Source organism: Nyctibius grandis, chromosome 16 (genome assembly GCF_013368605.1).
Source record: "Nyctibius grandis isolate bNycGra1 chromosome 16, bNycGra1.pri, whole genome shotgun sequence".
In the NCBI taxonomy this organism is placed as follows: domain Eukaryota; kingdom Metazoa; phylum Chordata; class Aves; order Nyctibiiformes; family Nyctibiidae; genus Nyctibius; species Nyctibius grandis.
Window position 1 is genome coordinate 9,114,612 of NC_090673.1, and position 16,079 is coordinate 9,130,690.

Below are 16,079 nucleotides of genomic sequence, written 5' to 3' on the forward strand. Positions count from 1 at the left end.
CTTTCCTTGTCCCAAAAGATAAAAGCCAGCTGGCGGCAAATGCCATCAATAAATTGTCACCCAGATTAAAGCACTCTGCTATTCCACTTGCGTTATTCATCCCTTTTCACCTAACACGCACACACACAAACAATAACAAAAAGGCCAGTCCTTGAAAAAATAAATAAATCTTCCCTAGGAGCAGCTCGCAATTAAAAATGCATTATGGAATTTCTCGAAGATGAGTTAGACTGGAGCTTGTGCAGGTAGTGATGAAGACAGGTTATAAATGGCCTCTGTCAAGCACAAGAAAGGTTATAAAACCGCTATACTTTGTGCTTAAAAAAGAAAATCAGTTTTCCATGTGAGCAAAATGCTGTACATATTAATAAAAGTTCAGGAGACCCTGGCCCCCACGCTTGCTGTCACAGGCGGGGTCCCCAGGGGGGTCGAGCTGCCGAGCCTCGCTCGCTCCTGGCTACCCACGAAGCAAACTGCCCGCAGGGGACAGCAGAAAGGTGCTTCGGGGGGGACCCGGCCCACCTCCTCTGAGCAATAAGTTTCCCTCCACCTCCTAGAAACCCTGGGCCATTTTGCTGTGGCAGCAGCATCAAAGCTGCTTCTGCCCTGTCTGCAGCAGCCGCGATGTCCCAGGCATCCCCGTGCCCCACGTCCTTCAGACACGGCGCTGGCTCCCATGCCCGCGGCGCTGCAGCCTGGGTAGATCTGGAAAACCTCAGCATCTTCCCTGCAGGCGCTGGGTGAGGTGGGCAGGGGAGGCAAGGGAAGGCTGGGAGGCCACGGGGCTTTTCTAGCCAAAGGACGTTGGCAGCAAAGGGCTCTGGAATAGGATGGTGCCTGTGTGTGGCGCAGGCAGGGCGCAGGCTGGCAGCCCAGGAAACAGCAGCCCTGCCTAGGCACCAAACAGCAGAAGAGGGTAGCAGGAAGCTTTCCAGCTGAATATACAGAATAAACGTGAAGGAGGAGAGGACACTTGGAACAATCTGTGCTTTTCACCGCTGAGCTGCCTGGGAAACAGGATGAGGACAAGTGTTTGTGAATTCGCCGATACACCACTTATCTCCTGCGTCTCCTCCGCGCCTGCCGGCTCCGCTGAAGAACCAGAGCTGGGCAAACTGGCAGAAACGCCTCTCCCTGGGGCAGATGGCGGGCTGACGGCAAGCAGCATCCACGGCACCGCACCCGCCTCTGTGGCTCTCCCCACACCGACGGGACGGGGAGGGCTGGGACTGTGCCCAAGGCCCCTCCAGAGCTCCCAGGGGACCTTTCAGGGTGCTGAAGGCAACTGGATGGGACCTGGAGTCAGTAGAAGCTACAGGGACAGAAAGCTTCAGTGGCCAACGCACAGACTTGGGAGGTGTCCCTGCGGGGACGAAGGTGCTGGGGACAGCGAGCAGGGGAAGGGGCGAGCTCTGCAGTTAGTGACAGCCGGTGAAAGAAATGGGCAGGCGGCAGGAGAGGCAGCGCCAGCCCCTGTGCGGGGGGTTTGCAGGGATGAAGAGGTGGATGGAGTAATTATTTGGCACAATAAAACTTTCCTACAGCTCTCCCTGCCCCTGGGGCAGAGGATTTGCGATGGGGATGTCCCACAAATAGATCAGAGCAGGGAGAAAACTAAAGCCCATGTGGGTGCAATGATGTTCTTGCCCACAGGCTGCGCGTGGTCAGAAATGACCCAGGATAAAGCCAGCTCCTGCTAATCCCGACTCCCAGGGCTAGGCTGAGGGGTTGGTCTGGGCTCCCGGAGGGGCTGACAAAACCAGCGCTCGCTCTGCCTGTGCTGGGCTTTTATAAAGGACCAGATCTGCTATCGCTGACATTGATTTGTCTGGCTTGGGCAGAGAACCAATAATGATGGTGAGTTTTAATCAATCCCCCATCAATTCAGCTGCAGTTCAATTTGCGATCTGCCTTGGCAGTGACACAGGATAAGGGGGGGGTGTAAGAAAATGATGAAAAAATCAATAAGCAACTCAGCCAATAACTGTGTCTGGGCAATCACGAGTGACATGTTCCTCCCCGACAGGAGGAAAGCTGGCGAGACGTGGTGCCCCAACAACTCCTGCGCAACCCTCCTCCAGATATGGGATGGATCCATTGATCCAGGGAGGCAAAGAGATCCTACAACTGTTATTCAGCTACTCAGAAAGAAAAAGCCGTTTGTGGTTTGCCACATTAGACCCACACTGCTCGGGAACTCGCTTCAAACTCCCAGACCATCCTTCATCCGTGGACCTGACAAGGAAAAACATCTCGCAGCTTGGGAAGAGGGTTTGGTACTTAATCCATGCTATGGAGAGGAAAGGGGAGGTAGGGGGAGGTTCCAGCTCCTGATCTGCTCCGAACAAACAGAGAGAAGCCGTTGCCATACAAAGGTAATTCCACGCTTTGCAAATCCACCCTGTCTATGCAGGAGTGAATTGGTTTCTCTGTGACGACGGCCAGCCCCGAGAATTGCTCTGGGGACTGGAAAAGAAAACTTACTTCCTTATCTCCTCCTGCGTTAGCACTGATAATACAGATCCTGTGGGCTAAACGCGACCCACAGCTGCGATGCCCCGACCCTGCTGCTGCCCATGGGTTTGTGGAGGTGGAACCGCCGTCAGCTCGTCGGGGTCTGGCTGTCGGCACCGCCTCACACCGGCTTGTCCCCTTCCAGCCACGCCAGGCAGAGCACCCAAGTCTTCATTTTTGTGATTGCAATCAGCAAACAGACTCCAGGTACGCACAGGGAATGGATATGCTGAGTAAGAAAGCGCTATTTTCATCTGGTTTTTGGAGAAACGGGCTTTTTTCCCTTTTAAATGACAACTCCAAGGTGACACGGAGCGGCAGAGCTGGCTGCTGCCACCCCCGGGAGGCCACCAGAGCCAGCCTCACCGATCCACAGGGCCGTGGTTTGGAAGGAAAGGGGATGCCCGTGCCCACCGCCGTCACCCTGGCACTCGGCACAGCTCCTCCACCCACTGCCATTGACCCCAGCACGGCCACAGCAAACAGGAGGGCAGGAGCATCACCCTCAAGGGGAAAGCAAGCAAGTATCCACCAAAACCCGTACAAGTTTGTGTCTTAGGAAAATAAGTATCTGGACAAGTCCCTGCTCGTGTTAGTGAGTAAAGGCCCCTTTTTTTCCCTTTCTCATTTACAAAGCTCATTAGCAGCAAGATGGATGAGGGGTCACTGGAAATAAAATCAGAGTCTCATTACTGACATGATCCCCCTGACGAGAGGACACCAGCTCTCCACCTGAGCTGCCTGCCAGGGTTTCTCAGCTCAGCTCCTCTCTTCTGTTAAGTTTAAAAAAAAAAAAGAAAAAAAGAATATTTAATAAAATGTTTCCGTAGAGAGTAAACTGCCCTTTTTGTTATTCCGCTCTGTTTTCTCAACAATAGCAGCCTTTTTGTCAGAGATAGAAGCCCAAATTTCTCCCGTGCCAGGGTGTCAGAGGTGATGCTCTGGGTGCAGGTGAGCCTGGCTCCTCCCCGGCTCATCAAAACTGCCCAGGGAAGCTGCCACCAACCCCCCGATGCCACCCCGGGGACCACACACCCACATCTGGACGCGTCCAGAGGTGAGACCCAGGACCCGGCGTAGCTTCCCCAAGCTGCATCCCCAGCACCACTGGCCTGAGGCTGCAGAAAAGGCTGGTGGCTCAGAGCTGCAGAGGCACCGAGTGCCACGTCCAGAGGCCCTGATGACCCCCCTGTGTTTAGAGGCACCCTCACTCCTCTGTGTCCATATATATATGTATTTTTTTGGACAACTTTGGCTTATTCTGCCTTCTCTTTCTTGGCCCAGGAGGCCCCAGCGAGCACTGCTCCTCAGCAGCAGCAGGCCCAGAGTCCAGCTGTACACAGTCCGGTCTCTACAGGCGAGATTTATCCCTGCTGTCCTAATATTTTGGTAAAATGGGCCAAAAAGCTGGTCGCTAAGGTGCCCGTCGGCTCCACGCAGCCTCTCTCCAGAGCTGCCCCTGCCTCGCCTCCTCGGGGCAGCGATGTCCTCACCACCCCCCCGACACCCCGCTGCAGGGAAGCGTCCTTCCCAGAGGGAAACGTTACAACTGTTTTCTGAACCAACAGTCATTATCTCCCCATTCTGTTCCCCTCCCTCCTTTTTCCCCTGCTTCCTTTTCCCTTTCAACATCATCAATCATTATTTTAGCCTCAGAAAATTAAACCCATCTGTCTTCCAGGCTCCCGAGCACACACCATGATAGCTCACGCTCCTCGGCTCGGTCCCCCCGTGACAGCGGGCTGGGGGCTCCACGGAGGAGACCGAAGCTCTGGGCAATGAGGCAGCGTCTCCTCGCCTCCGGCCACCACACAGCTCTCGCGTGGACCCCCTCGGGCCAGTCACTATGTGTATGTTGGCGTCTCAATTCAAAGTGGGATGGACTTGTTTCAAGCAGCTGGTAGGATGCTATGTGCACAGACATAAATTTTGAGAGCTCCTGGAGCAAGGAAATCAAGCTAGCGGAAACCCTCCAGCTGCTCCCCTTCCAGGAGTCACCAACAGCTCACGTTCACAGAATCAGAGAATCAATCAGGTTGGAAGAGCCCTCTGGGATCATCGAGTCCAACCATTGCCCTGACACCACCACGTCAACTAGACCATGGCACTAAGTGCCATGTCCAGTCTTTTCTTAAACTCCTCCAGAGATGGTGACTTCACCACCTCCCTGGGCAGCCCCTTCCAATGGCTAATGACCCTTGCTGAGAAGAAATGCTTCCTAATGTCCAACCTGACCCTCCCCTGGCGAAGCTTGAGGCTGTGTCCTCTTGTCCTATGTTGGGGTGCGCTGGCATCTCCTGCCCACCGGGGCACCTCCCCTCCTAGCCACAGCAGAGGCTGGCACCTCCAAAAACCTTTGGGAGAGCGCAGACCAGCAATCCAGCTCCTGCCCCACCTGACATCCGGGGCACAGCCCAGCCACAACACTACACACCAAATCCTATGACCCAACCCAAACCCAAAGACCCAGCCCAGCTGTGACCAGAGCACAAGTCTGCTGGGGAGCAGAGGCACAAGGGCTGGTGCCAGCAAAGCCCTCCGAGGAACGCCGCTGAAAAAGCCAACGCTGGAGAAAATGGGGCTTTTATCACCCAACCTCCCTCTGCCCAGCACAGGCAGAGCCCTCCAGCTCACCTCGGGGCCTCCTGAGCTATTCCACTTGTTTCCAACCTGGTGCAATCCCCTCTGGCAGCACTGAGAGCAAAGGCGGGCGGGCGGTGGGCTCCCCTCTGCTCCCTGCTACTGACCCCAGCAGCTTTTGCCACCCTTTGCTTCTCTCTCTTCCTCAAATCCCATTTTCATCACAGGTAGTTACCTGGCTCAACAAGATAAATCTGAAACCACAGGCTCCTTGGGAGGGGAGCTCGCTGTTGAGCTCAGGGGGCTTCTGCTTCCACCCATAACACACATAAGGAGTCATCTTCTGCTTCAAGGAGCCAGCTACACTTTAAAGGGATTAGAAGAGAACGGTTTCCTCCCCATCTCCCTCCCCTGCATGTGCATCTCTAACGTAATTAGCTAGGTGCCTCGTAAGGCAGGGACTGAGGAGTTTTTATTTTTCAATGAACAACTGTCTGTCAGAAAAATGCAGATTTGATGAAGCTTAAGTGCTTTGTGGGATTCCATCAATTATATCTCAAAATTCATTGGGAACTTAGGAGAGCATTTAATTTTGACGAGGTTGAGATGTTTTGGTTTCCACTGCCTGATTTTATTTCAGGCTGTACACTGGGATAATGCAATATATAACATAAAGCTCCGGATGATAATGTTGGAATTAAACATTTCCCCTCCTTCACAGAAAGGGGATGTATTGAACCAAAATATTTTTAAATTTTCACATATGTGAGGGATTTCTGCACAGCATTTTGGTTTGCGCTGAAACTCCCAGACACCCGGTTTACCTCCAGGAATATCAGTTCTCAGCATCATCCATTTCATTTCAAAGTACCTCCCCACTCCCCTTGGTCCCCAAGCCACCTCTGGGTGACTTGTGCTGGAAGGAGGAGACCAGAGCGGTAGCCACTGCCCTGCTCCTTCGTTTCTAACCCCATTTCTCCCTGAAACAGTTACACTCTTAAAATAAGCCATTTCTCTGCCCTGCTTTGCAGGAGCTAAGGAACAGCCCATCGTTTTGATGTGGAAGACAGCAAAAGAGAAGGATTAGCTCCAGACAGGCTGAACTAAGGCTTATACGCCTGTGGGGACTATGCCAAACTTCTCTTCCTTCCCTGTCTAAAAAGGCTGGGACTGAGACCGCACCGGCGTCGCCCTGGGCTACAATTTCATTACGAGACTCTCCGTAGATGCTCTCGCTTCTGCACCCCGCTGAGCCAGACAAACCCCCTCCTGCCTCACAGGCTGGCCCCCTGAGCGGCAAGAAGAACAGTTCACATCGTGCTTGGAGCCAAACTACACTTTTTTTCTTGCTCAATTTAGAAATAAATGTGGGCTAGAGGAAGCCCAGCCTGTGAGCAGGGAGATGGTGACGATCAGCAGGATCTCGTGTCTGTGCAGAAGACCTGGGCTCGGTGGGCTCCCCGAGCTCTTGCCAACACCCCTCCCAAGGTGGGACAGATCCTGGAGCACAGCCACGCTGTGAGCCCTTCCACATCCACCTGCAACATCACTGGCCTCTGTGGCACAAGTCACTCTCTTCTGATTTAAAAGACTGACTCACCAACGCCTGCAGGCACCACAGATGTTGCAGAACCATCAGACCACCTGCACCCACATCGCTGCGGTGAAGCTGCTCACTCAGCTGGGAAACAAAGGGCCTAATTCTGCTGCTACCTTGGCGTGGGACCCCGAGCTGCCTCCCCCACCACCAGCTGGGCAGCACGTGCCCTCCTGCCTCTCCAGGAGGTCCTCACAGTGGTGAGAGCCCATCCCAAGAGGCACCACGGGGCTCAGACACCTTCACTGTGCGCCTGTACCTGCTGCTGCCTCCTCCCGCAGCGATGCCGAGGATGCCCAACGTGCACCGCAGGGGAACCAACCACCTCCTCGCCCTGCTCATGTGCTAAGACCAAAGTTCACTTTCCTTAGGAAAAAAAGCCTCACCTTGCTCCCCTGGGGCTGCAATCCTTCCTTGCCGGGGCTCGCAAACAGGCAGAGCCATGGGGCTGCAGATGCAAGTGACCCCCTTCTCCTCGGGCAGACGAAAGGACTGGCACCAGTAAGCGAAGCCAAGGTGAGGGAGAGGTGGGGAAACCTGAATTTAAGCCGTGCTACAGGTGTTTCTTTCAGCACCTGAGGGCCAATTAGCAGGTTTTCATCTCAAATTATAAATCACCAACACATGAGGGTTAAGCCTTCTCCCTCCTTCAGCATCCTCCCCCCAGGCTGAGCAGCTACCACCGTGCCGGCAGAAGGGATCAGCGATGTCTGTTCCTTTACTGACAATAACCTGACTTACTCCTCCAGCACAGTTTCTCCTGGTTTGCTGTGATCCCTGCAAGGTGGTACAAAATGCACACCAGGCCCGACGTGCAGAGCAGAGCCACCAGATCTAGAGAAGCTTGCTGGGATTTTGTTTTCTTGGGAAATGCCCGTGGCTTCCCCAGACCCAACAGCAATTCTAGGGTGCAATGAGGAAAAGCAGCATGGAAACAGGTTTTCTAGAGCTTGGGGATGGTTTTGTTATGTTGCAAGGCAAGGCTCCAAGGCAAGGCTCCAGTTAGCAATGCCAAGGTCTCAGCAAGGTTGCAGCTCATGCTGCTTAAAATTACCCAAATAAAAAAGGCCTCCGATAAGAAAAGAACTGCAGAAAACCTTTATGCACCGATGCCATCTACTGGGTACACGTAAAAAGAACAGAAAAGCCATGAGATGAGGAGAAAAAAGGGCCTATGGGAAGAGTGGGATGGAAGCTGGGGAGTTGTCACCCCTCAGGGTGACAGAAAACCTTTGGGGTCTTCCAGGTGACACCTCGCACGCAGGATTTTAACCAAGCAAAGGGACGTTCTCGCTTCTCCGTCATAAGCCCAAGGAGACTGTCCTTGGAGAGTCTCCACCACGAGCTGCCAGCAACTGCCCTTGACATTTTAACCAAGTCCTTTTAAGGCCAAACAATGAGGTAACAGCAGAGCCTGAAGATAAATACATCCCCGGTCCTCGCCGAATTCCTGTGAGCTGTATGAAGGGCACAAAGGAACTGGTAACAGATGATGATTATATACAAAAGGAATAAGAAATCTTTGAGATCTGTGCTGTTCCCCGGTTGAGCTGCTAGGCTCCGGCTCTGCTGCACATTAATTGCTTACAAGGGTGCATGTATATTTTATGCTCAGTACCTGCCTGGAACATTTGTTAGATTTAGCCTTGACTGATGAACCACTGATTATATACTTCTGTGGTCCTCGGCAAATTAATAAATTGTTGACTGGTAAAGATTAACAACATGTCATGATTTGTGAAACAGCGTCCAGAGTAAAGCTGAAGCAAACCTAGTGCTAAAATTAGTACGCGAATGCTCCCTGAACTCTATAAAAAGGGGATAGCTTAATTAAATTACATCCCGATATTGCCCATAGCACTTACCAAATTGGCAAATTGAGTTCACGGCAGTTCAGCTTTAAAACCAACTGACGTCCCTCCAAATCTGCAGCAAATGCCCCCGTCCCTCCAGAGCTCTGCTCACCTCCCTGCCATTGCTGGGGACCGACAAGCAGGTGACAAGGGTGAAACGTTGCAGGGGGTTGGGAGAGCTGGGGGGGATGGAGCACTGTGCCCCTGGGGTCACTCCCACGGGAAGCAGGGAGAGATGTGGATCAGAGAGGGGATGCAGCGGCCGCCTCCGAACTGCCCCCAGGGAGCTCAGCTCTGCTGAGCCGGGACTGAGGAGCTGGGGGGCTTCACCCCACGCCTGGGGGCTGTGGAGAGGCAGGGCAGGCTCATGCTCCAGCAGTGGGGAGAAAAAGGGGCAAAGAGCAGAGGGCGGAGAGACGGGCACCTCTACAGCCGTAACCTGTCCCCATGGGACGCACGGCCCCGGGAGCCTGGCGTGATGCAGGGGAACGGGGGTCCCATGGTCCCCGTGTGTCACCTCTCGCCCATGGCTCTTGGGGAGGGCATGCACCCCAGGAGAACAGCTCCTGCTGCTTCTCTTTCCCCCCCTCACTGTATGCGGTTTGTTCTCTTTACATAAAGCCTCAGTCAGGCCTTTCAGAAGCAGGGGGGTTATTTTCCCCGAGTGACACAGTTTTCAACCTCTGTGAGTGCTAGGCCTGTAATTTATTGACAATTTCTACCTTAATAGATCGTGACTTTTAAACCTTCCCAGTGGCACGGGACGATCAGAGCCCCGATCACTTCTGACAGTGTCTGGGAGGCATGTTGGCATTCAGAGCAAAATAACACCCCAAAAAAAACACGGGGGGAAACTCCTAAAAGACTAGAAAGGCAGCTGGTCCTTGGAAAAGGGAACAAAGGAAACAACAATGGGAAAAGAACGGAGGAAAGGGAGAGGAGCAGCAAGAGGAGACGGCACTGGGTGCTGCTGGTGACACGTCAGGCTGCCGTGTTAAACGGCCTTAACAAGCACTTGGAGAAGGGGATCATGAAAACGCCACCCCCGGGACGGCACCGCGCCGGCCTGACCTTTCCCGGCTGCTGTGTATAAACATCTTCAATAAATAAAGAGACACTTAACTCCCGTCTCTGCCGAGATGGGAGGGACAGGGCGATGGGGGCTCTGCCCATGGCGAGAAGGGACAGGATGGTGCAGAAGGGTTTTGGGGGGCTTCGGAGCAGCGGGCGTGTGTTTGCGGGGCAGGTGGGGGGGTGAGGAGCTCTGGACTCCCTCAGGGTCACCCGCTGCTGCCTGGCAGGCAGACGGCTCCTACAACACACAGACGAGAAGTGATGCTCCACGCTCCCCCCAGTTTCCCCAGGCTCTGCCCCGGCGTCTCCGCGTGTCCTACCGGACTCGCACAAGCTCCGCGCGCAGGGAAGGGGGGACTTCATGGGTTAGAGCTGGGAGAGGTGCTGAGCTCTGCTGCTCCCACCTGGAAGAACGGCGAAACCCCTCTGTGCATCGATAGCTGGGAACGATTCACAGCCTCTGCCCAAAACAAACGGTCTAGGGTCTAAGAGGTCTTCTGGAGGGGGGACTGCAAAACCCAGGACTCAGGAGATTGTCTGGCAAGACGTGAGCGCGTTCAGAAACAAATCAGAACTCTGAGGGTGTCAGAGGGGCCCCGAGAGGGAGAGGCTGAGGAGATGCTTCATCTTTCTCCCACGCTGGGAAGCACAAGGCAGGAGAGAAAGCGAGACTGCTTTCAGCCTGACAAGCAGGAAAATGACCATCAGCCTCAAGCATTTTTCTTTTGCTCATCTGAGCCCCCGGGCTCCTTCCCTGAGGCCCTTAAGGCATCTGTGATATGTCGTGAAGGCCCCAGGGCTGAGAGGAGCCGCCCACCAGCATGCACATCCCCTTGGCCACATCCCCGGAGAGGGAGCAGGCAATGTGCCCCTCTGGCTTGTCCCCAAAGCAGACGCCAGCCCCAGGAGCCAGCAGCCATGGTACCTACCACGCAGCCCGTCGAGTCCACCTTGCGATCCGAAACGCACTTGAAATTGCGGGTACAGCCACCGTTGTTGCGGGAGCAGTCTCGGACGGGCCCGAAGGAGGAAAGTAAGTCATTGATGGTTTCAAAGTAGGTGGACAGCATCGCTTCTTCCCTTGGAGAGAAAAGGCACCGTTAGGGCTGGCAGGGAGCCGCCGTGCCCACAGAGAGGGCTGCTCTAGCGAAATCACGGCATTTTGATGAGCAAAGGAGGCTTCCCAAGGAAATTAAGGCTTTGTGATTACACTATACATAACACATTTGCTGCGTAACTCTCAGATCCTTGATGAAAACGAGCCAGTTATGGGGTTTCAGAGATACTATCTACCATTTTCATGTGAACTAGCAAATAAGAGAAGCTTTATTAGTAGCCTGGAGTTGTGTGTGAATCCAACCCCACATTAGACAACAGAAAATCCACCACAGCGAAACTCCTCCTGAACGTTTCACAGCTGGGCCAAGCCTCCCTGAGCACCCACACCCTGTCCATCACCCGGGGACGACGCTGAAGCTGCAAAGCCACACAAAACGTGGCTTCCTGCTTGCTGGGATGTGGATGCAGAGGCTCATCCCCGCGCTCCCGGGGACGGGGAACCTGGAGCAGGGGACGGGTGCAGGCATTCTGCTGCACGGCTCCAGCCCACGATGGCTCTGCAAAGCCCCGGGCACGGCCACGCTGACGCTCCTCTCTTAAGCAAAAGCAAGAAGCGTAAATGCCTACAAGTTCAGTGGCCATTTAAAGCCTTGGGAAGCCCCAGCCCTGCTCTCAGAGCTGCACACGCAGCAGATTTTGTCTGTGACAAAGTATTCAGGCACTTGGCTTTCTGCTGGGTTCCCGCAAAGGCAACACAGATGCTTGTCAAGAGCTTTAAGCATCTCTGAGGTATTTTTCATTTTCAAAGCACATTTTATATCCTAACCGATACCCGCAACCCATCTGGGGCAATGGATCTGGTCACCGAGAGGACAAAGCGACTTACCCAGGGACAGAGAACAAGTCACTGATGGCGACGGACTTGACCTCCACAGGCTATTTATTAGATCTTTATACATGGGGGGCTGCAAATAAACACTGACCCCTCTGACCTCAAAGTACCCCCCAAGGCAAGGCCAGGAGTCACAGTGGGGTTTATTCCCCTTTAGTATCTCCCCTCAGCACCTAAAAAGCCGCACAATGACTCAATGCCCAGTGCCAGCCTCCCTTTTTCTTTAGGTTTTTAATAGAAAACTGTGTGCTTGGCAATGAAACAGTGGCGGGGGAATAGTCAGCAGCCCTGGCAGCCCCCAGCACTGCTGTCTCAGACTAGCACCGCAGGATCTCTCAGCGGAGGGCCCCTGCGCACGCACATGCCGTCACGCTCACGCACACAGCCCTGCCAACACCAAACGCTCGAAAAAATCATGAGTCAGGCATTAAAAAAAAATATAATGAGACTGGCATAAAAATGATGAGATTTTAAAAAGAAATCAATCACTGGGTGGTTTGGTTTATTTTTTTTCTCCCCTAAATTTGCCTTCTGCTTTCTGAGCCTTTAGGGCATAATTGAGATTTTCCCTGCAAACCTGAGGGGTAGAAACTACCCATAGACCAAACCCACAGAAATAAAGCCCTACGCAGAACTGAAGTCACGATTTTGCAGCTTCCAGATTTCCAGGCAATCACAGGGTTCCAGAAGCTGGGATTTTCAACAAGGAAAACACCATAAAACCAGCAAGAACTGGTAAATCAGCACGTCCCCACTGGGACAGAGGTGGAGGGCAGCTTCTCTGCTACCGTGGGTCAGGCGGATGAGTTACCCCAGCATCGGGGTAGCCCCGTGCCCACCGCGGTGCCTCGGGCTGCATCGCTGCCCCACAGAGCAAACTCATGTCTGCGCTGTCAGCTTTCACCCCAATTAATGCTCCCCAGTTAACTTCTCCCTCTTGGTGATCATGCTTCCAATATTCCCTCCTATACCTCCTAGCTTTTCCAGCATATTTGGAGCTGAATCTCCCTCTGTCCTTTCTTGGTCATGTTTCAAATATCTTCAGAGGCCCTTTTCTATTAGCACTCTGTTCCCACCAGAGTTTGCAGCTCCTCCGAAGCGAGGGAGTGAGAAAGGGAGAATATATTAAATCAGGACACATATTTCTGCCGGAGAGATGAGGGGAGAGAAAGGGCATGTTATTTACTAACCAAAAACGCTGTTTATTAACGTAGAGAGAATTATTGAAATAAAAAAACCTAACAAACCATGACAACTCCTCCACCGCCCACCCAGAAAGCTCAGCCCATCTGGTCCTCCCGAGGGGTTTCTCATCCTAGGTGGACTGCAAGGAGAACCGTGGCCACATCCATTTGGCCACCAACCAACCAGACCCTCCTGCAGCTCCCACGTCCCTCCAGGGAGAAGGTGAGGGGCTACAGCTGGGTGGTGTAAAGGAGACCCCGGGGCCGGATCCTCGGTCGGGGTAACTCCGGAGAGCCGGAGTGCTGCTGGGAGAAGCCGGCACAGTGCCGTGCTCCTGGGCTGGGGCTGGCAGGGGCAGCTCATCACACTCTTAATTAAAACCTAGAAGCACAAAACAACCTTCTGCCCTCAGGAGGGTGGAGGACAGGAAGGGGAACCTCACTCTTCAAAAGCGTGCCTGGCGTAACAGCTGAGCCTTGGCAAAACGTGGGCAGGGGCTGCCGAGCCCGAATGAAGCATTAAACATATTAAAATATTAACCTGGCTGGGAGGTGGGGACGCAGAGCCGAGGGAAGCGTTCAAACGTCACCTGCGAGAGGAGCGGGGTGACGGTGCTGCCTGCCGCCGGCGGGGGCTGCCCGGCCGGACCCCTCTGCGCCGGCCGCCCTTAGGCTGGAGGAGTGTCACCTCCACGCTGCGCCCCGACACGGGGGGTTCAGCAGAGCAGAGGGCTGACACGATGCTCGGAGCGAGCTGGGAGCACACTTTGCTTTCGCCTGCCTCCGGAGGGGCCGGCAGAGCCGGGCTTGGTGCAGGCAGGTGCTGTCAAGCCTTTGGCACTGCCAGCCTCGGCGCCTCTTTTAATTTTAGGGGATGGAGAGCAATAATTAATTAGCCACCTCCCGCAGCAGCAATGGGACAGGCAACACACAACACAGAGCAGATGATTTTCCACCCACGCAGCTCTGGCGATGACCCCTGCCCGTCCCTCCCTGCCCGCTGTGTGGGACTGCAGCCCCCAGCCCCCAAATCCCAGAGCCGGCCCCGTGAGCAGACGGTGCCACAAGGCAGGGGACACTCAAGGAGCGATGGCAGCGTCTGGCCACCACTGCCTGGTGCCAGCCATCCCTCCCCACCGCCCGGGCACGCCAGATGAGACCAGCCCTGATGGATGAATCACTTTCCCTGCAGTAACGAGCTGCCTGCAAAAGAACAGCTCTTGTCTCTCCTTCTCCATCTATCTGTACCAGATTTCAGCGAGTGACCCTCGGATCCGTTCTGACAAGCCGGGATGGAGAAGATGGGCTCTGCAGCTCACACCATGCCCGGAGCACACCGGAGAGCCACAGCCACAAGGACCAGGCAGGGCTCAGCGCCCGGTGTGCTGGGAGGACGGGGCAATTCCCCACCGCCCTGAAGCACATTCCAGCTCCCATCAGAAAGGTCATTCTGGAGCAAGTGACCTAATTGCTGGTGCCAGATTCTCTCCACAAGCACACACACGGCTGTGAATGCACTCACACGCTCTTTCTCTAACTCTCCAGGCCTCCCAAAGACACACGCAGACGCCAAATGATGGACTTACCCATGAAATGCCCTCCCCTCCCTGCCAGGACCCACTGGTGACACACAGCCTCAGTAAAAGCCCCTTTTCTAACTACGTCTGTTGCCACAAACAGTCAGTGCAATGCACAACACCAGGCTCTCCACCACACTGGCTACAGCTCCTGCGGCACAGACCACGGCACCCATCCTCCTCCAGCCCAGTGCCACCTCCCATCACCTGCACTCGCCTTGATTCCCTCAAAAATACTTTTTTCCATCCTCCTCCTTTGTTCCAGGCCCTCATTAATGAAGCAGATTCAGTGACAAGTATCACTGGGGGTTATTTATTCATGAAATACCAACACCGTGCAACTCTCAAAGCCTCCAAAGCACTCATCTCAGAATAAGCTCCTGAGCTTTGCAGTGGCTTTTCTCTCCAGCTCATCCTGGAAGGGGATTAGTGGGTGTTATCCAACTCAGTCACCCCTTTTTATTGCCTGCTAATGGTGAAAGACTTCGGTGTCTTACAAAGTTAACCATCACTGAATAAACCACAAATAAGGATGCGAGCTGAGGACTCAGCCAGTGCTGCTCTACCATCTGCTCCCCAAGCTGTGTTTGGGGAGGGATCGGGGGGGACATTGGGGGTTCATGAGTTTCTAAAGACAGGGCCCATGAGCAGCAAAAGGCACGATGCTGTGTAACTTGCAGCTTCATCCCAAAGGAGGGACCAGTACAGAGCAGGGACCCAAAACTACCCGGCACAGCCCAGCCGAGATGCCTCCTGTCCAGCACCTTGCGCTTCCCACTTCCATTGGCGAGACCCCACTCAACAGGGAACTTCAGAGCTGAACCAGGACAGAGCAATTTACACCCAGATTCTGCATTTTTCATCCCGACAGCTGCTTGCCTGAGCAATTTAGCTCTGGCCACAAAACTGCTGCGCTGCGAGGCACACCAAAATTATGATGAACGTGCAATAAACGGGCACCTGAGAAAAATGGCCTCTGATTTAAAAGTAACAGAATGTTTTTCTCCAGGATTTCAACCCTTTTCTTTTTTATTCTGTCTGCAAGAAGAGACCATTCTCTGTACAGCCCTCTCCTGCACCCACTACACCATTTACCACATCTGTAGTGAATGCAGCAACCATCTCCCGCAGCGCTGACCCATGGGCTATCTCCTGAGCAAGACCAAGCTGGGATGCTCTGGAAAAGTTCATCTCCAGCCCCGGTGTTGGAGGACCCAACGAGGTGGTGGCAGCTTCTAACTTATGGACTTCACAGTCTGAAACTTCGGCAAACTTAAGCTCACGTCTTCAACTAGGTTTCTCAGCTTGCTGCCTGAAGATGCGCGTGCACAGAGTGGATTTATTATTTTATGCAGAAAAACTGAGTTTCTGCCCAGTGCACCCACAGACACTTTTCAGCCACTTTAACAGTGCTGGGAGGTTTCAAGAAAAACCATCATCCAGGTCCTAAACTGGGGGAAATCATCCTTACTTGAGTGACGTTGGAGAAGGCACTTCAACGGAGCTACGCTGACATACCACGGCTGATAAGCTGCTTACTATAAATTTTCTGGGTAGTCTCACTTCTTCTGGTAATACTATAATAAACACTTGCAAAAACACTCTCCCAAAAAACCTTGAGGTGGAAAGTGTGAAAAACTCCCTACCACGCTTCAATAATTTGCTAGAGATTCAATAAAACCATCGCTCTGCCCAGGGCGGTTTGAAGCTCACCTCGGCAACCAGAAGGGCCAGAAATTTAATTACACC

At 53.7% G+C, this 16,079-nt stretch overlaps 1 protein-coding gene across 1 annotated transcript in view; it reads right to left on the reverse strand.

Moving 5' to 3' along the window:
* Window positions 1–16,079, reverse strand: part of ASTN2 (astrotactin 2) — a 342,339-nt gene that overhangs the window by 148,375 nt on the left and 177,885 nt on the right. Inside the window, exon 11 of the mRNA XM_068413664.1 lies at window positions 10,548–10,698. Within this exon, the coding sequence (XP_068269765.1) occupies window positions 10,548–10,698 (151 nt within the window). The remainder of the gene's footprint in view (window positions 1–10,547; window positions 10,699–16,079) is intronic.